Source organism: Manis javanica, chromosome 3 (genome assembly GCF_040802235.1).
Source record: "Manis javanica isolate MJ-LG chromosome 3, MJ_LKY, whole genome shotgun sequence".
NCBI classification, from domain to species: Eukaryota; Metazoa; Chordata; class Mammalia; order Pholidota; family Manidae; genus Manis; species Manis javanica.
The window spans coordinates 189,537,342-189,558,579 of record NC_133158.1 but is presented as its reverse complement, the minus strand read 5'-3'; the positions used below and the strand labels follow the sequence as shown (position 1 = coordinate 189,558,579).

Sequence of the window (21,238 nt, the reverse complement as noted above, 5' to 3'; positions counted from 1 at the left end):
CTGTTAAAGTGTCTCTTCCCATTCGAATCAACTTTTCCTTAAAATTATGACTCACAGGATTTCCTATTTTCACAGCTCACTTGTTCTTGCCAAGGTTCAAACAAAAACACCAGATTTATCTATCCTAACTTTCAAAGCCATTTCTGAAACCTTAGCCTTAAAAGCCTCACCTTCACCTGCAGCAGTCACGTGCAGGGTTCCTTTACCTGCATGCACTCATGGCTCTCGGGCTCCTGTCCAGGCTAGATGTCTGTTTTCTGTGTTCGCCAATCCCTTCTGTATCAGAAATGCATTCTACAGGCAATAAAGAGAAAGACCAAGCAATGATGGCTTAAATAAGTAAGAATTTATTTTTCTCCCATAAACACAGTCCAGATGTTAAGTGTTTGCTGGCGTTAGATGACCCGGCGACACATGCCATTAGGGTCTTGGGCTCTTTCAACCTTCCCCCTCCACCTCCCAACGTGCAGTGGTCATTATGTTAAACACTTACCTCCCAGTGCAGTGATGGCTGCTGCAGCTCCAGACAGTAAGTCCAAGATCAAAGCAGGAAGAACAGGAAGAGTGGCATGAAGATCCACTTTCCCTTTTTATCAGGAAAGCAATTGCTTTTCCAGAAATTCTCCAAGAAGACTTCCACATCCTACATTTCATTGGCCAGAAAGTGGGCCAACGGGGTTTCCATTACTACTGAGGCCAGTCACCTCCTCTTCTAGGACTGAAGGCACTGTCACCACCATCTCTGAATGATTTCAAGAGAAGGGCAGATGACCCCAGAATAGAAAATGATCAGAGATGAAGTCAGTTCCAAGGTATAATTACCTCAATCATGAAAAAAGTGAAAAAAGAAGATATGCACAGAAACTTTCATAAACCAAAAAAAAAGGGAGGCTGAAATAAGAATGATTTTTATGGGCTCATAAGAATATGGGGGAAATAGCAGAGACTCAGGGGTTAAGAACATGTATTCTGAAATCAGACAAACCTGAATCTGAATCTCAGATGGCCACTTACTCGTTCTGTGATCCCCAGCAGTTTGCTCCTCTTTGCCTTACCTTCTAAACTGAAAAGTCATAATATTAATAATTATTTAATAGAATTGTTATGAGGATGAACTTAAATACAACATGTAAAGTGCTTAGCCTGATGCCTAAAATATAGTAAATGCTCAAAAACATGAAAGAAAAAACAGAGTGAAAGGTTAATGTAATGGACTCTTAGGTATAAAAAAGTAGTTGCAGCCAGCTGGGGATGCTTTGACCATAAGGCTGAAGTGTAATCAAAAGGAATCCATTAAAAATTTATTACCTGGATGTTAGTTAATACAGATGGGAATCACAGTTGAGAAAGTAAAATTAAAAATGAGGTTTGAACAGAGAGCTCTGAAGAAGAAGTACAACTACCCTTGATTGAAGATCTTTATTTCTCGGTTGCACAACAATCAATAAAACTGTGTAATCAATAAAACTGACTGCTGTCACACCAGTGAGTGGGAATAAGTGTGATGGTTGGAGGGTTGAGGAAAGAGTTTTTTCATAGTTAGAAACATATTCTAGAAATGTATAAATACAAAACTCGGAAAATTCAGAAATCTCGGCAACAGTATTGCTGGGAATTATGTACATTCATTCAGAAGTTCTTACTGAATCCTTCTCATGGCAGAATACTAAGCCCTAAGCAATGTTTATAATAACATCTCACCCAACTGAAGAACACTTATCCTAAAACCTCAAAAATTTTGATTCTTGAGAATCCAGACATTAAGGAAAAGTCTTACCCTGTGGGTTTGAACAGAGAAGGAATAAAATAATCACCCAGGAGTCTGGGATAGTTAATGGAAGGGTAAACAACTTCAGGGCTGCATTAGAGGCCCCCAGTGTTCAGGTCCTGATGTGACATGGGTCATGTGCTTTACTCCTGTTGTATTTAGCCACATAAGCGCATGTCCAAGAGAAACAGAGTTGTAGGTAACTGAGGTTGTGGCTTTGTCACAAAGTTAGTCTAAAAGGGTATGTTTTAAACGTTGCAAATTAACAAAAGACAGATTCATAAACCTCAACTACCTTTTTTAGAAAGCTGCTTATTTACTCAATAAAACTTTGCCCAGTGCCTCCCAGGTATAGCCCGTTAGTGAGCAGTCAGAAGGGACCAAGCAGCTCTTCCCCGCCTGCTGGATGGACTAATCCTGCAGTTGGCTTAAAGTGCTTCCTTCCTCCAAAAAGTATTTACATGGTAGCAGTTTAGCAGCCTTTGAACAGATAAAGGTTGGAATTTATCTCAGTGACCTATAATTCTGGAAAGAACCCATTTAAAATGTATTTTGTAGTCTACAATGCTTGATTTAAATCTGTTTTTAAAAATACACACAATAGAATATGTCATTTTTAAAATGTAGCTCTAATGACTCACACTGGAAAATGTAGAAAAGAACTTAAACATATGTGAAACAAATAGTACAACTCCTTTTAGGAACTTAGAGCAGAATCATGGAACTTCTTTTGTTTCCTTATCATTAAAATCAACTTGAATACCCATTTCTGCATAAAGTAGAAAACTTAATCTACTTCTAGGAAATCCATTCTTCTGTTTTCTTCCAATTTTTTTCCTTGAATATGTTTGGGTTAACATTTTGCCAGTTCAAGGCTCTCCATCTCCTAGGTCTCCACTCCAGGAGTGATCTAAGTTGGGCCATGCTTTCTGTGTCATCTAGGCTCTGGTGGGAGGGGCAACTGTTTGTGGCCCCCTATGTCCACCACTGGGTCATTCATAAAGGAAGCCACACACCATCCTCAGTTCTTGGTCCTCTGCCCCATCATATCTGTTGCAGAGGTGTCTGCTCCCCCAGGCTCTCCTGACACATGCCTTATTACATGAGTCTTATGGTCAGTCTGCATTTTCTACCTCCACGCATGACACCCCTCTCAGTCAGCTAGCTCATTCTTGGCTACCTCTGTCCCCTCTGGAGAGCACAGTAAACTTCAGGACTCTCTTCCATTCCAGTCCAGGATTTCAGAAAATACAGGATTGTAAAAAGGGCCTCTTGGAAACATACCGCATCTCACTTTCTTTTCTGCTGTGGATACACTATGTGATGGGGGATGAAGAAGGTCTGCTGAGGTTTTATGATCTCTTTGCTTCCTACTACTTTTTGATCCTCCCTCCAGATTGTCTGTCTGGTCTCAGCCCAGGGGAATAGAAGTTCCCTCTAATCCATGTTCTCCCCACTTCTGATGGATGCCTATATCTTTGGGAGGCAGATCAACTGCCTCATCATATGCTGAATCAGTCAAGTATCTATCAGAGTAACAGAACCAGTCAGAAATATGTACATACTGATTTTCCTTTACATAATAATGATTTTTGTTTACATTATTTACATATATGCTTATATGTATATGTGTAAATGGATATATTTGTATAGATCAATAGATATGGATATACAATGATTTATTTAAAGGAATTGACTTACACATGGGGTCTGGCTGGGCAAGTTTGAAATCCATAAGGCTAAAAACTCTCAGGAAGGAGTGGACACTATGATCCATGAGTAGAATTTCTTCTTCTTCAGGAAAATCTCAAGTTTTGTAATTAAGACATTCAACTGATTAGATGAGGTCCACCCATATTATCTAAGGTAATCTCCTTTACCGACAGTGAACTGATTGTAGCTGTTATCCACATGTACAAAATGCCTTCACATTAACCTATATTAGTGTTAGATTGAAAAGCTGGGTACTATTGTCTGGCCAAGTTGACACATAAAACTAAGCATCACATATGCATTCTTCCCACTCCATGGTTCATGTGTAAACTCTATGTTCTAAATCTTCCATACAAATCAGCCTTTTGGAGCTTAAGAAACCCAATCTCTATCAAAAATCTTGGCTCTTGCGATGGAAACCCAAGCTGTCTATAATATTGCCTCAGAGGATTTTGGGACGATGGCGGAGTAGAAGAAGCCTGAATTCACATTCTCCCACTTACACACTAAGCTACTCTTACACACTGAGCATTTCATCCAGAAGAAGAACAGAGACTGATGTGAACACCTCCTATACAATGAGGGACAGAAAGAGCACACACAGAGACAAAAAGAAACAACCCAGCCGGAGAGACAGAGAAACAGTAACTGGGGTACTCCACCCCCAGCACAGTGACCAGGAGAGGGGAGAGGGTGGGGTGTCCCTGACAGAACAAGCAGGGACTCCCTGTGCAGGAAGAAAGCCTAGCTGCTTTAAGTGCAACTAGACCACAAGTGAAAGAACCCAAATTTCAGAACTAAACATCCACCGCTTGGCAAGGACACTGTTGGAGGCACTCCAGGATCAGAGCAGCCAGCAGTGCCATTGTCTGTGCTTCTTGCATACATCTTAGTGCAGCCAAGAGCAAGATCCAAGCACACAAACCAATCTCAGACTCGGTCTAGGTAGTGCCCTGCAGGAGATCCAGCAGTCCTGCCTTGCTGCCCATTCTTATCAACCAGTCTAGCCCCAGAGCAGGACCAGAAAGTTTCCCAGCTCACAGGGAGTGTGCACAAAACTGTCGGTTGGTGTTGCCAAGGCAACTTCCCAGAGCACCACAGGGGAACAGACATGCAAGGCTGATGCCTGGCCCCCAGTGGAGTCTAGCAGGCACTGACACAGGAATTCCCCAGAGCAGCCCAGAGCACACAGGGTCCATGCAGGAATAAAGAAGACATCAGTCAGAGAAGGACATTGCATAATAATAAAAGGATCAGTCTAACAAGAGTATTTAATAATCATAAACATCTATGGACCCAACATAGGAGCACCTAAATATATAAACCAAATACTAACAAACCTGGGGAAGAAATTGATAGCATCACAAAAAGAGGAGGGGACTTTAACGCCCTACTTAAATCAATGGCTAAATCATCCACACAGAAAATAAAAAAGGAAATGGTGGCACTGAATGACACATTAGACCAGATGGACTTAACAGATATATACAGAACATTCTACCCAAAAGCAATGAAATACATATTTTCTCAAGTGCACATTGAATTTTCTCCAAAATAGATCACATATCAGGGCACAAAATAAGCCTCAACAAATTTAAGAACACTGAAATTTTATCAAGCATCATCTCAGACCACAGTGGTATGATACTAGAAATGAATTACAAGGAAAACAACTGGACAAAATAACACAAAACATGTGGAAGCTAAACACCATGCTTCTCAAAAAATCAATGGATCAAGTAACAGATCAAAGAGAAAATCAAACAATACATGGAGACAAAATAGAATACAGAAACACAACAGTTAAAAATATGTGAGATGCTGCAAAAGTAGTTTTAAAAGGGAATTACATAGCAATATAGGCCTACCTCAAGAAACAAAAACAATCTCAAATGAACAATCTAACCTTACAACTAAAGGAACTAGAAAAAGAATAAAGCCCAAAATTATTAGAAGGAAGGACATAATAAGGATTAGAGTGGAAATAAATAAGAGACTAAGAGAACAATAGAAAAGTCAATGAAACCAAGAGCTTAATCATTGAGAAGATGAACAAAATAGACAAATGCTTAGCCAGACTTATCAAGAAAAAAAGAGAGAGGACACAAGCAAAATCAAAACTGAAAAAGGAGAAGGTACAACCAACACCAATAGAAATACAAATAATCATAAGAGAATTCTACAAAAAAAAAAGTATACCAATAAATTGGACAACTCAGAAGGAATGTATAAATGTATAAATTCCTTAAAATATACAATCTTCGAAGACTGACCCAGGAAGAAGCAGAAAATATGAACAGACTAGTTACTATTAATGATATTGAACTTGTCATCAAAACACTCCAAATAAACAAAATCCAGTACCAGATGGCTTCACAGCTGAATTCTGTCAAACATTCAAAGATGAGCTAATACCTATCCTTCTTAAAGTATTCCAATAATATGTAAGAAGAGGAAGTACTTCCAAATTCATTCTATGAGGCCAGTATTACTCTAATACCAAAATCAGACAGACACTACAAAAAAAGAAAACTACAGATCTATATCTCTGATGTATATGGATGCAAAATCCTCAACAAAATATTAGAAAATTGAATTAAAAATACATCAAAAGAATCATTCATTATGACCAAGTGAGATTTATTCCAGGAATGCAAGGATGGTACAATATTCATAAATCAATCAATGTGATACACCACACTAACAAAAGGAAGGATAAAAACCATACACTCATCTCCATAGATGTTGAAAAAGCATTTCACAAAATTCAACATCCATCCATGATAAAAACTCTCAACAAAATGAATATAACAGGAACATAGTTGAACATGATAAAGACCATACACAACAAATCCACAAGTAACATCATACTCAATAACAAAAAGCTAAAAGCTTTTCCTCTAAGATCAGGAACAAGTCAAGGATACCCATTCTCACCACTTTTATTCAACATAGTACTGGAGGTCATAGCCACATCAATCAGAAAAGATAAAGAGATAAAAGTCATCCAAATTGGTAAGAAAGTAAAGCTGTCACTATTTGACATGATAATATACAGAGAAAACCCTAAAGATTCCATCAAAAAACTATTAAAATTAATTAATGAATCCAACCAATTTGCAGGATACAAAATCAATATACAGAAATCCATTGCATTCCTGTATACTAACAACAAAGTAACAAAAAGAGAAATCAGGGAAACAATTCCATTTACAATTGCATCAAAAAGAATAAAATACCTAGGAATAAACCTAACCAAAAGGTGAAAGATCTGTACTCTGAAAACTATAAGACACTGATGAAAGAAATTGAAGAAGACACAATTAATTGAAACACACTACACACTCATGGATAGGAGGAATTAATATTGTAAAAATGGCTATTCTGTCTATATTCCTGAGCAACATATCTGATAAGAGGTTAACATCCAAAATATATTACAAACTCACACACCTCAACACCCAAAAATCAAATAACCTGATTAAAAAATGAGCAGAGGATCTGAACAGACACTTCTCCAAAGAAGAAATTCAGATGGTACAGGAAAGATGAGCTAATACCTATCCTTCTTAAAGTATTCCACAGGAAAAGATGCTCCATATCGCTAATCATCAGAGAAATGCAAATTAAAACCACAATGAGATATCACCTCACACCAGTTGGATTAGCCAACACCCAAAACCCAAGGAAAAACAAATGCTGACAAGAATGCACAGAAAGGAGAACCCTCCTACATTGTTGGTGGGAATGTAAATTAGTCCAACCATTGTGGAAAGAAATATGGAGGTTCCACAAAAAACTAAAAATGGAAATACCATTTGACCAAGGAATTCCACTCCTAGGAATTTCTACAAAGAATATAAATTCTCAGGTTCAAAAAGACATTGCACCCTTATGTTTATTGCAACACTATTTACAATAGCCAAGAAATGGAAGCAACCTAAGTGTCCATCAATAGACGAATGGATAAAGAAGAGGTGGTACGTATACACAGTGGAATATTATTCAGCTATAAGAAGAAAACAAATCCTACCATTTGCAATAACATGGATGGAGCTAGAGGGTATTATGCTCAGTAAAATAAGCCAGGCAAAGAAAGACAAATACCAAATGATTTCCCTCATTTGTGGAGTATAACAACAAAGCAAAATCAAAGGAAGAAAATAGCAGCAGACTCACAGACTCTAAGAACAGACTAGCAGTTATAAAAGGGAAATGGGGTGGGGAGGGTGAGTGGGAAGAGAGGGAGAAGGGGATTAAGGGGTAATATGATCAGCACACATAATGTAGAGGGGGCACAGGGAAGGCAGTATAACACAGAGAAGACAAATAGTGACTGTATAGCATTTTACTACATTGATGGACAGTGACTGCAATGGGGTATGTTGGGGGTACTTGGTAATATGTGTGAATGAAGTAACCACAATGTTGCTCATGTGAAATCTTCATAAGAGTGTATATCAATGATACCTTAATTTTAAAAAAATGACCACTCTGTCCAAAGCAGGCTACAGATTCAATGCAATTCCTATCAAAATACCAATGGCATTTTTCAATGAATTAGAGCAAATCAACCTAAAATTTAAATGGAACCATAAAAGACCTGAAACAGCCAAAGTAATCTTGAGAAAGAAGAAGAAAGCTTGAGCATATCATGTTCCTGATTTCAAGACATACTACAAAGCTACACTGATTAAAACAGTATGGTACTGGCATTAGAACAGATTAGTGGAACAGAATAGAAAGCCCAGCAATAAACCCACACATATATGGTCTATTAATATATGACAAAAAAGGCAAGAATATACAATGGGAAAAAGTCTCTTCTATAACTGGTGTTAGGAAAACTAGCCAGCTTCATGCAAGAGAATGAAACTGTATTACTGTCTAACTCCATATGCAAAAGTAAACTTTGAATGGTTTAAAGACCTAAATGTAGGACATGAAACCATAAAACTCTTAGAAGAAAACATAGGCAAGAATCTTAAGAAGATCAGCCTGAGAAATTTTTTTTCTGGACTGGTGTCCACAGGCAAGGGGAACAAAAACAAAAACAAACAAGTGGGACTACATCAAACTAAAAAGCTTCTGCACAGCAAAGGAAACCCTCAACAGAACAAAAAAATGCAACTTACTATATGGGAGAACATATTTGCAAATGATATTTCCAATAAGGAGTTATCATCCAAAATATATAAAGAACTCATACGATCAACACCAAAAAATAAAAATAATAACCTGAGTAAAAAATGGGCAGAATACCTGAAGAGACATTTTTCCAAAGAAGTAACACAGATGGCCAACAGATTTATGAAAAGAAGCTCCATGTCGCTAATCATCAGGGAAATGCAAATCAAAATCACAGTGAAATATCACCTCCACCTCACACCAGTCAGAATTGCCACTATCCCAAAGACAAGAAATAACAAGCACTGACAAGGATGTAGAGAAAAGGGAAACCCTCCTACACTGTTGGTGGGAATGCCAATTGGTACAGTCACTGTGGAAAGCAGTATAGAGGTTTCTCAAAAAATAAAAGTAGAAATACCGTATGACACAATTCCACTTCTGGGAATTAACCCAAAGAAAACAAAATCACAAATTCAAAAAGATATATGCATAGCTATGTTCATGGCAGCATTATTTACAATAGCCAAGATATGGAAGCAACTCAAATGCCCATCAGTAAAGGAATGTATAAAGAAGATTCAGCCATAAAAAAAGGAAATCTTGCCATTTGTAACAACATGGATGGACCTAGAGGATATTATGCTCAGTGAAACAAGCCAGGCAAAGAAAACTAAATACCATTTGATTTCACTTATATGTGGAATCTAAAAAACAAAAGAATAGACCCATAAATATGAACAACAAGACTGTTGATTACTATTGGGTGGGGTAAAGGGATGGGTGAAAGAGGTGAAGGGGATAAAGAGCTACAAAGTGCAAATTGTAAAACAAGTTAATCATAGGAGTAGAAGAACAACTTATAGACTATAACATTGTAATATTTTGGTATGGTATCGGGGAACTATATTTACTGTGGAAAGCATCTAGTGACGTATATAATGATTAAGTCACTATGTTGTTGTAAAAGAAATACTATTGCTTCAGTTAAAAGTTTATAAATTAATCCAGTTGGGTAAGTGTTTCTTGGGTTATCAGCTCTAATTGCCCTTCCCATGAAGCAATGAATATCACTGAACAAATAAGTGAAGGGGCCAGGCCACAAAACAGTTTAGGGGAAGAAAGAGACTCGTCATTATCTCCAAATGTTATCCCATCAACCTTTAAAACCCCCGTAAATGAGCCAAGATTTTTTTTAAAAGCAGATAAAATTTAATGGAAAGATATGAAAGATATGAACGCACTAAAAATTTAACATACTCTGCCTAATTTTGCTAAGTTCTTTTGGCTTGGTTTTCACAATGAGTGGCTTGTCACAGGAATGTCCTTCTGTGTGATATAGGGAGAATATGCATGGAGTATGGCATGGACTAAGCTGGGAACACATAGATCAAACTAATGAAAATTCAGCCCATTCTCTTCAATTAAATTCAACAAATATCTTTCATTCTCATTCATTCATAAATATTTATTGCCCTGTTACACTACCATGGTAAACAGGGAATATGACCGTGATTGGAGATACGGTCTCTGCCCTCAGAGAGCTGAGAGACACATGGACAGCCATTACAATACACTGTGACAAGGGGCTGGAACAGGAGTGCAGATGCCAGGAAAGCAGAACAGCAGCATATAATCCAGCCTTTAGAAGACATAGAAGCTTTTAGGAGGAGGTGGTATCTGAATTGTGAAGTATAGGACATTGGCAGATAAATAAGGAGGCCACACTGCCCACCCATATGCCTTTTTATTGATAGGAGGTAGCAATGAGTACCACACAGGTGGGGACTGAAAACTGTCTTTGGGTTAGATCGGTAGGAGGCCTTAAATCAGAATGGAATCTGGACAGGCAATAAAAAGGCATAATTCTTGGGAAACTGAGTGTCCAATTTATCTGGAGCAGCATAAATTATGAAAAAGAATATAATAGAAAATTTTAAATGATAAACTGGACAGAAGCAGTATTTTGAAGAGATACTGAGTACCTGGATTTTGTCAGAACAATTGAATATTCTTTTGCTTTTTTATATTTTTCAGCTTTATTGAGATATGTACAATAGAATTTTCAACTTTATTTGTGTATACAGAGTACATACATCTCAAAATCTTAAATTTGAAGTCTAAAATATTCCTTTAAATGATAGCCTTTTCTTTATTGAAGTATCTTTGATATACAAGCTTAGATTGGTTTCAAATGTGTACCAGTGGTTCAGCAGTTACCCATATTATTAAATCCTCAGCCCCTCTAGTGCAGTTACTATCTATCAATGTAAAAAGATGTTACAGAATAAATGAAAGCTTCTTTTAAACATCTGTTTATGCTATTCATAGATTCATGGAACTAACTCAAGCAGCCTGAAAATATTTTGTAGCTGAGTCCTTTACTTTGGCAGGATATACTTTAACTACCTATCCAATTTTTTAAAACCTCCAGAGATTGTCTTGGTAACTCAATCCGTTGTTTAATAATGCTGGTAGTTAAGAAGCGACTCCTCATAATGAACATGAATATCCCTCCCTGGCATTAGTGGACATAACAAACTGCAGCTCCATTCCCAGTTTCCTTGTCATAAACAACAGCCATCACCTTTCATGAGATACAACAGCTGCACTGCTCCCTCTGTTTGGTAATGACCTTATACTTCTGAAAATCTCTTGAAATCAGTTAGAAAGTCTCCACTAGAAGATAAATAACCACAGAAGTAATGAATAGCCTGCCCCACAAGTAAGCTCATGTGTTAGCAGTCTGCTGGCAGGGAATATTTTCCCACTGATTTTTCACCGATGCCTGGTCACAGTTTTCTCCGCCTGGGCACTAGTGATGTTTCCAGTCAGGGACACCTTTGTTTTGGGAAACTGTCCTGTGCACCCTGGATTCTACCTATTAGATGCCAGTGGCACACCCAAATCGTAACAATAATAAAGTTCTGCCAGACACTGCCAGATGTCGCTGGGGGTGAAAAATCATCCCTGATGGAGAACCACTGGCTTCATCCTAACTTGTTTCAAAAAGTCTAGAGAAAACTAATATCATAAACCAGTGTTTTTTTTCATCTATAGCTAAAAAACCAAATTTTCACACATTTGAATTATCTGTAAATAGCTTCAGATTATTTTTTATTATTAAAGGAATATTCACTTTTAAAAAACCATGTCCAAATTTTCCTGAGGATGTAAACTTCTGAGCAAGAATCTCCCCTTTCTCTGGCCATTCTTAGTCCCACTTCCCAAAGACAACCACTGCTAACAGTTTCTTGTTAATGTATCAGAACTTATAAACACAAGTATTATATATCCTTCATTTTATATAAATAAGATCAAACTACACAGACTGTTGTTCAACATACTTTCTGTAACTTAATAATATACCGTGAATATCTTTTTATATCAGTAGATGGGTATCTATGTCATTTTTCAAATTGTTAAACTGTATATATATGAACATATGGTTCTGTAACTGCACCAAGCAACTTATTTGACAGTCCTCTGTGATGAATGATATTGTTTTTTATTTTTGATATCTGAAATAGTTATTGATAGTCATTTAAGATAGAAATTATCTTTTAAAATAAATGAATTGAATGTAGGGAAAGTTTGTCTTTTTCCCTTTTTTTCCTAACAAGATATTTAGCAAACTACCTCTGTATTTCAATGCTGGGTATAATTTTCTAAGAAAATAGGAATATTACATATTTTCCATAGATTGTGAAAAAGGATTTCAAATGCTGGAAATAAGTTGTAGAGTCCAATGAAACTATTATCTTAGTGCTTACACAAGTCATAACTGTACAGAAACACTATAAATATTTTAATTAAATGTACCAATTATACTCTCCTACTATATTTTAAATTTAAGTGAGTAGAACTGCTTTAATGCATTGATTTAAGAGCAGCCATGTTAAAATTTTCCACATTAACATTTAATGTTGTTACAGAATAAGGGTTATAATTTCACTGAGTTGGTATTTTCATGAGTTCCCTAGCTATAATTCTAAGCACTTTCACATTTCTCTCAAGGTCTGTCAAAAAGTAAAAGCTAAGTTTCATTCCACTGATGATAATATCTCAGAATTTAGCTTCCAAGAAATAGTTATTGAAACCTTTAAGATTTTAGATCTGAGAGAAAAGGGAAGGCGTTTTCAGTAAGGCTTTTTTGTGCAAACTTATCTCGGTACTAACTTTCCACCTCTGGTGATAAGGGTTGCTCTCCTGATATGAGAGAGAAGTGGAGGACACTTCACAAAGGGAAATTTATGCCCTGCAGATAGAGGGCAGAGTGGTCTTCCTATGCTTGCTTTTTTCACTTTAAAATAATCTTATGCCAAAGTGATACATTTTGGGGGGCCTCTTCTGATCCTCTTCACCTCCAGAAGTTTCCTGCAAACATCACTACTGGCCCCTTATTCTACCATTCTCTTCCTAAACAACTGAGTGCTAAGGCCATTCAGTGAGTCAGAGAAAGGTATTCACCAGTGCTGAGGTGACAGAGGAGCTGTGGCAGCCCAGTCAGGAACTGCGGAGGGTGCACAGGTGCAGCTGGCACCTGGCACTGTGTCTCAGATCTCAAACATGGCAAGCAGAATGCTCATGTAGGAAAAATGCCCATGATACAGAGTCAGAGCTGACTGGGGTGAGGGAGGCATCCATGTGGGAAGAGGATTTGTGAAGATAATGCCTGTGTTAAGGATAACAGAAAGGCAGCTTCTCACTGGCAAAGAAGAGTTACAGCCGTGTAAAGTGAAAGCACTAGACCGAACCTTGTAGTGTTGGATAGGAATTGGACATGAAATCATAGTTTTTTTCTTATCTACAGATACATGGAGAAATAAATATAAATATAAATGTGTGTATTTATGATTATGAGTAACTAGATGATGATGATAGATAGATAGATAGATAGATAGATAGATAGATAGATAGATAGATAGATAGATAGATAGATAGATAGATAGATAGATAGATTGATTGATTTCCAAGTCTACTCACTAAGAGGGCCTGGTAACAGTGGTATTCCAACATCAATGAGCATAGCAGGAGTCTACATCTTGGTTTCTAAATATCATTCAACCACAAAGGAACCAGAGTGCTTTAGAGAAATGGCTGATTCCAGGGCTGTGGCAGGGAGGTGCCAGAAAACAAGGGAGTACTCAAAGAATGGCAGTAAATGTCAAAAAGACAGCAAAGCTAGGTTGAAGGAACTCCCATTGGCCAATCCTGGACAATTCAAACCTCAAAATAAAGTATGATAGTAAAAGATTGTAACTCATTGAGTAAATTAGGAAACTATGAGTCCATCTGGTAGAAGTAAATACATAAATTGAAATTTTGATGAATGAAGAGATTTTTACATAGCTTCAAAGTACTCCTCTACAAAATGCCTATTAATTACAAAGGCAAACTTCACAGTGGAGATGTTTGGGAAAAATCACCTTAATTGGGTAGCACATGGGACAAATCAAAATCTTATATTACCTGACAGGTTGAAATGGGCAGCATTTCTGTGAATTTCTTGCCAAAGGTCCATAACCTAAATCCAATTATGATGAAGCCTCAGACAATCAAAATTCAGGAACACGCTACAAAATAATTCACCTGTAATTTTCAAAAGTGTCAAGGTCATCAAAGACAAGCACTAAGAAACCATTCTAGATCAAAGGCAACCAGTGAAGAAATGTGACAATTAAATGCAAGAAGTGATTGTGAAATAGATCCTTTTAGTATAAAGGGCATTTTTTTGAGCTGTATGTGAAATGTGAATGGTTTCTGAGGTTTAAATAGTAATAAGGTATTGGTGTTAATTTCCTGACTTTGATAGTTCTGGGGTGGTTATGTAGGGAAATGTCCTTGTTTATAGAAAATACACAACAAAGTTTTTAGGGGTAATGGGTGTTGGTTAGGAAGTTACTTTGAACTTGTTCAGGGGGAAAAAAGATTCATTATACATTATTTATAACTATGAGCTTGAGATCATCTCAAAATAAAGTTATTTTTAAAATATCATGATTAGGATTTTGAATATATCTGTTGAATTGTAATGTTATGAACATGTAAGGACTAATTTTATAATACATTCATTGAAGATATCTACCTCTAAATAAAAATGTAAAAGATAGCATATAAAAGCAAAATACTCATCGAAGTAAGTTACTCAGAGAAGAATTTTCAAAACAGCATGAAAACACAAGCAGGTATGTCTAGTTAAAACATCTTCAAACAGTAACTATAGCTGAAGGCTGACAATTCATCAAAGAATTTTTCAGAAACCCTTGATTTTTAAAGTTTGTTCTTAAAAAATTAATACATATAAAAAGTCAGTCTCAACACAGATCAATCTATTTTTATGTTCACGTAAGGTCTCTGAAATGTGTGATGTTCTTTACCAGTGACATACCGGGGCATACAAATCCTTTGCTTTGACTTTGCTTTAACCAACATGTTGAAAAAGATTGATGATTTTAAAATGATTTCACAAGTGAGAACACTATACACAACACAGCTCATTAGTACAAAGCTCTGACTCTTTCTTCCTCGGACAATGTATTCTAAACCCATCACAGTCAAAACCTGACTATGAAAATGTCATTTGCCCCATTATTCAAATGTCCCACTCTATCTTACAAAGGAAATAGACACTTTTATTCTTTTCATGTTTTGATGATAGATCAAAAATAAATTTTTACATAAGAAGCTGTATTGACTGTTCAAACTATTCTGTTTCTCTTTCATAGTATTTGACAATTATTCTAGGAAGTTCCAAAGATGTACAAACTTGGTATGGATAATAAGCAACAGAATTATTTTTATTCTTGGAGTCTACAATAACCGTTGAAACTATATGTCTCAGGTTTTAAAATGGCATAGTTAACTTATGTCCACTCAAAAACCTGTGCAGGGATGGTGATAGCAGCTTCGTTCATCATTGACAAAACTCGGATGCAACCAAGATGCCTTTCAGTGGGTGACTAGATAAACTGGTACATTCAGACAATGGAATATTATTCAGTGCAGAAAAGATATGAGTTATCAAAAGATGAGAAGACATGAAACAAGCTTAAATGGATGTTACTAAGTGAAAAAAGCTGATATGAAAAGGGCAGGAACTCTGTTTCATTCAATGCTATGTGCACAGAGTCTTGCTCATGGCCTCACACTTAGGAACCATTCAATATGAGGCACCGGCCTTCTGATGGCCTCTAGGTCGTCTTCCTCCTCTGGTACCAGACAAGCCCTGCTTCTGAGCCAATGGTAAGAATGTGACAAATTCCTGATTTTTAAACTGATCGGCTGAAAATTTTTTGAAAGAGGAGCACTGAGTTAAATTGTAAAGTATGGGCAGAGGTTTCATAGAAAAATGACGAATGAGGGGGGACATCCCAAGCAGGAAACAGAAAGGCACAGAAAGGCGAATCCTGGCAGGATCCCACTTTCTGCAGTGCCTTTGCATTAACCTTCTCTCCCTCTTCTCCCTCAGTGGCTCCCGGGAGGGCTCAGGATGGCAAGTGCTCCCTGGGCTATTTTCCCTGTGGGAACACCACCACATGCTTGCCTCAGTTTCTTCACTGCAATGGTATGGACGACTGTGGGAACCAGGCCGATGAGGACAACTGTGGTGAGTGAAGGGCCTGCAGTCACAGCAGGAACTGGGGCCCCAGGGCTGAAGGGGAAGTCAGAGACCGCTTGTTACTAAGAGGGAAATGGGAGAAGAGAAAGCTAAGTTGAAATACAAAGCATATGTCACCAGGAAATCTTACCTTTAGTTCGTTAGCTTAAAATATTCATTATTTTCCATGTTTGCATACCACAGCCAATATTCGGGGAAGTAGTGATTGTGTGCAGAGTGAGGTTTTTAACACACAAACCTGTCCGGTTAATGTCTTTGAGGCAGAATGGTGTAGAAACTGGGTCTATGCTCTGGAGTCAGACCCCTTGGCTCGAACCCGGGTACAGCAATAACCAATTATGTCAATGTGATCATGGTTCTTAGCCTTTCTCTGCCTCAGTTTCCTTGTGTCATAAAAAGGCTTGAAAACCTACACTAAGAGAATGTGAATTAGATGTAAAGGATTGGAAGAGTGCAGGCATACAGCAGGTACTACTTAAGCGTTAGCTGCTCTCACTCTTCTGCTTACGAGAGTTAGGAAGAAAAAATGAGACATCAAAAAGAAAGAAAAAGAGAAAAAGAAAAGGCGGTCCAGCTTACCTATTATTTAACCAAAGGCCATATTTATAACCTTACAAAGCCAACAACCAGGGCTTCCGGCCAATTAGAGTATCTGGGAAAACTCGGCTTGCAACTGGGATTTTTGTTCAAATTTCTGAAGCCTCAAAAACACATTTATAAAAGAACTTGAATTGGCTGAATCTGATTCACTGGAAAAAATGACCTTTAGTTAATAATGTAAAAATCATGAGATTTCTCGCTCTTGGGGAAATGAGGTACTATTTTTGGAAGACAAAGAAGTGGACAACAATTCAGCAACTCCAAGCACTGAATAAATAAATGATAACAGCAAAGAGGCCTTGCTGTTACCACTCCCTCATGTATTACAGACTTTTCAAGGCACCACCTGGGAGGAATTAAACTTCTCAGCTAGGAGCACTGTCTCTACGTGCTGCTGGTAACTCAAGAGCAACCACATTATCTAAACTGGTAAGCTCAGCTGTGATTACCTTTGATTTGGATGACTACACATAAGTGTTCTCTTCTTTAAATATATATACAAATGCCATCTTGTTAAAACAATGGAATACTACACAAATTCTTTAAAAAGCTAGGATAGAAGTATTCTGCACACTGCCAGCCACTTCCCCCTCAACCTGTTAGCCGTTCGGCTGGGCAGAGCGACACGAGAGCATCCTCCTGTTGAAATGGTGGCGGGAAGCAGGAAAAGGAACCTGGTAGAGCCACACATTCACCACCACAAGTAGTTTCTCAGTGAAAAAAATTAAGGAACTCTTCCTTTAGTGCCGAGTTTAAAGAGACCAAGTAATAAACAATCCTTAAAGTACTAAGCCTTAAAGTTATACACGTTTCCCAGCATTCCCTAGCCTGCAAATTCAGGTGGAGGCAATATGGCATAGGCTCAGCAGGCCTGTGCTTAAATTCTGGCTGTGAGAAAGGTAAAAACAGCTGTTTTCTTTTCTGTTAAATTGGAATAATAAGAGTATCCGTGTCCATGGGTTTGAGATAATGTATCCTAGATGCTCAGCAGAGTACCTGACACACAATTAGCACTCAGTAAGTGTTAGCTGGTATATCGATCAGCTGTAGCTATATTACAAATTTGGTGACCTAAGAAGTTACCATTTATTCAGAAATTCAGGCTGAGCTTGGGTGAGCTGAGATGGTAGAGCTGAGATCAGTCACAGTTCTCATCTCAGTTGGAATGTTCTCAGGCATCTGCAGGCATCTGTGGATCAGCATTGTCTTCATGCCTGGGACCTTGGCTGAGGCAACTAGGGTAACTCAGTACTGGTCCTCCAGCAGGTTAACCCAGGTGTGTTGCCCTGGTGGAGACACACATGCCCAGGACTGAAGTGGATGTGTGCAAGGTCTCTGGAAGCTGAGGCTTAGAAAAGGCATTGTGGGGAAAATGGAAGTTCCTAAGGCCAGGATCCTCACCAGGCCCTAAACTACTTGATGTAACTGGCCTACTGCTAGGCTAATGCTTCCACAACCATAGGTAATGAGCTATTATTCACTGAGTCACTATATAAGGAGCTCCATCCTGTGCTGAGTGGAGGCAGAAATGGAGGTTGACTACAAATCTGTCAACTGATGGATACAGACATGATTCTAGTGCTTGACCTACTGCTGGGAGAATAAACCCCACATTCCACTGTCATTTTTTGGTCTCACTGAATCCATAGTAAACTTGCCTGGGACTGAAACCTTCAGGAAAAACAGGCATGCTGGCACTTCCACCACACCCTTGCCAAAGCAAGTCACAAGGTCAGCCTTCAAGAGGTGAAGTCCACCCTTCTTCCTGCTGAAAGAGGCTGCAAAGTCACTGTGGATAAAAAGAGAGTTCCTGTGGCCAGGATTCTCACCTGGCCATGGTTGACTAGCTCACTGCACACCTGTGGGCAATACATGGCTGTTGACTCTATATAAAGAGCTCTGCCCAGTGCTCTGGGCATGACATGGTGGCAGGGCTGTAAGGCTGCAGGAGAGCAGTGCAGAGGACAGAGGCCGAGAGGATGGCTATGCAGGATAACTGTGCAGAGAGGCCCAGAGGCAGAGACCAGCTTGCTGCATGCAGACTCACTCTGAGTGAACGGGATTTTAATGACTGACCTGCTACCTGGAAATGAAGTTGGGTGTAACCCTTTCACCCCAAAGAACATTTTACTGTCATTTTCTTTGGTCACACTGACTCCATAGCAAACTTGAAACCCATTGGCAAGACAGTCACCCTACAAGGGGCTTGGGAAGAGAGAGGAAGAAACTGCAGCCACTTTTGCAAGTTCTACCACAGTTGGTACTATAATTGTTTTTCCCACAAACATTAATTACCATTAACTTTCAGTGACTCAGTCCCCCACCTGCATGACTTTAGGAAATCCTGTTATACAATTTAAATATTTCTAGCAACAACTGTACTTTGTCTATTTACTTGATGAAACAATAGCTGATATTTGAAGGAATAATATTTTTCTATACTCCTAATTTTGTAGTTATATGTATATGTAGGTAGGGGACTATGTGCATGTGTGTGTCTGTGTGAATGTGCATGCATGCAGGGGTGTGTGTGTGTGTATGTGTCCTGTTGTTCTGGGATAGTCAGGAAATGGGCAAGCCTCCCCACATCTCCTGAAAATGTTACTATACTATAGTTTATTGTGAGGGGATATATGTTATGTAGATTTCTATATTTGGCCTTAATTATGTTCATTACTCTGAATCCTGCTAAATTTTAATGGAAAGAATATAACATTAGAAAAATATTAAGGCCTATGTCTTTATTCTTAGAATTTGGGCTTAGTTCTTGTGAAAACAATACTAAATAGAAACGAAAATCAGATTAGAGATGTACCTCTCCATCATGGCTTCTTCTTTTCCCACCCCGTTGACTTTCTCTTCCTCTCAGTGTTTTTTACACTCTCTGTGGGTCTGTGGGACCTTCTCTCATGTTCTGTCTCATCATTTTCATGTTTGTCCCCACTGCCAATCCTGCTTCCCTAACTGTCCCCATTCCTTATTTCACCCTCTCTCAATTTCCCTTTCTATTTCATGGTTATCTTTTCCTCTATTCTTTCTCTTTCCAACCAAGTCCACCACAGTATTCATAAATTAGACTTTAATTATTATTTAGCTCACTTCAGTAAGTTTATAAAGCTGGTTGTTATAAAGGTTTTAACATCTTTGTCCCCAAAGAAAAAAATATCCAAGCAGTTGCTTTTAATTTCTACATAGCTATGAACAGATTCCTGCCACCCCTTTCCCACCCTTGGGCTGAGTTGCCCAGAATAGTAGTTTTTGTCTTATTCTCTGTGGATTCTGAGATTCAAGAAGATCTGAGGGGATGCTGTGAATCTCCTGAAAACCATAAAATGTTGTGTATGTGTGTACATGTGCATTTTCAATGAGAAGCTTGTCCAAAGCTTATCAGCTTTGCAAAGGATTTACAGTTTTCAAAAAGCAAAAATCTTCCCATACCCTATACTTGGCTAAAACAGAAATCTTCCCCCAAAATAAAAAACTACTTAATTCTGATTTGGAATCGATTTCCCCCAAAATTGGTTAATATAAATTCATATTGCCAGTAGTTCACAAAACTAATATGATTAATATAAAATCATATTGTCAGTAGTTTACAAAAATACTCCCCAAAACAATAATAACTCTTCTTTAACTTATTTGAATTCTTTGTAGACTAGAAACAAAGTTGTAGAAAAAGTCCTCAGCAAGGCATCAAAAGGTTCAGGCTCAGACCCTGGAAGCACCCCTTTCTATCTGCTGCTATTTGAGCCAGTCATTTCTTTTAACCAAGTCCCATTTTCCTTATTTGTGAAATTAGAAAAATAAATTTGTCATGAGAATTAAATGAATTACATGTATAAAAGTGCTTGTCATATAATGTGCACTCAATAAATCTGTGAGGCCCAGATTATTGACTACTATGTCTGGCAATTACTCTGGAGTTCATATCTTTTCAATTCCATCCCAGGAATTGTTTACATTTGATTGGTCTCCAAACCAGGGAAGTTCTGGTTTGTATGTATGAATGAAAGTATGAAGCAAGTTGAATCAAAGTAGTATAAACAATCTGTTTCCAATGTCCTACTTAGTTGTTATCTTAGGGATCTCTGACATCAGCAAGGGATGGTGTACACCACCTACTTTTATAAAAATGAAATATTCAGGTCATGGACGGCATAACTCAAGTTTTAGCTATAAGTGATATAAATACCTTACATATTAGCATATGAAAATGAACAGTATTTAGTTGAATCAACTAATACTAATTATTTAAAAATACAAGTGATATTTCAAAAGCAATTCATATTAAAATATTGTTACTAGGCAAAAAAGAGTATCTTATTCATCACAGTCGACATTTGAAAACCCCTAAATCCAGTTGGAAATATGGGGAAAATCATAATCCATCACTCTTAGGAAGACATGTC

The 21,238-nt window shown here is 37.9% G+C and overlaps 1 protein-coding gene across 1 annotated transcript in view; it reads left to right on the top strand.

Moving 5' to 3' along the window:
- Positions 1-399: 399 nt before the first annotated feature.
- RXFP1 (relaxin family peptide receptor 1) overlaps positions 400-21,238 on the top strand; it is a 70,500-nt gene continuing 49,661 nt past the window's right edge. The window contains exons 1-2 of the mRNA XM_017658707.3: positions 400-529; positions 16,080-16,217. Coding sequence (XP_017514196.3) covers positions 400-529; positions 16,080-16,217 — 268 coding nt within the window. The remainder of the gene's footprint in view (positions 530-16,079; positions 16,218-21,238) is intronic.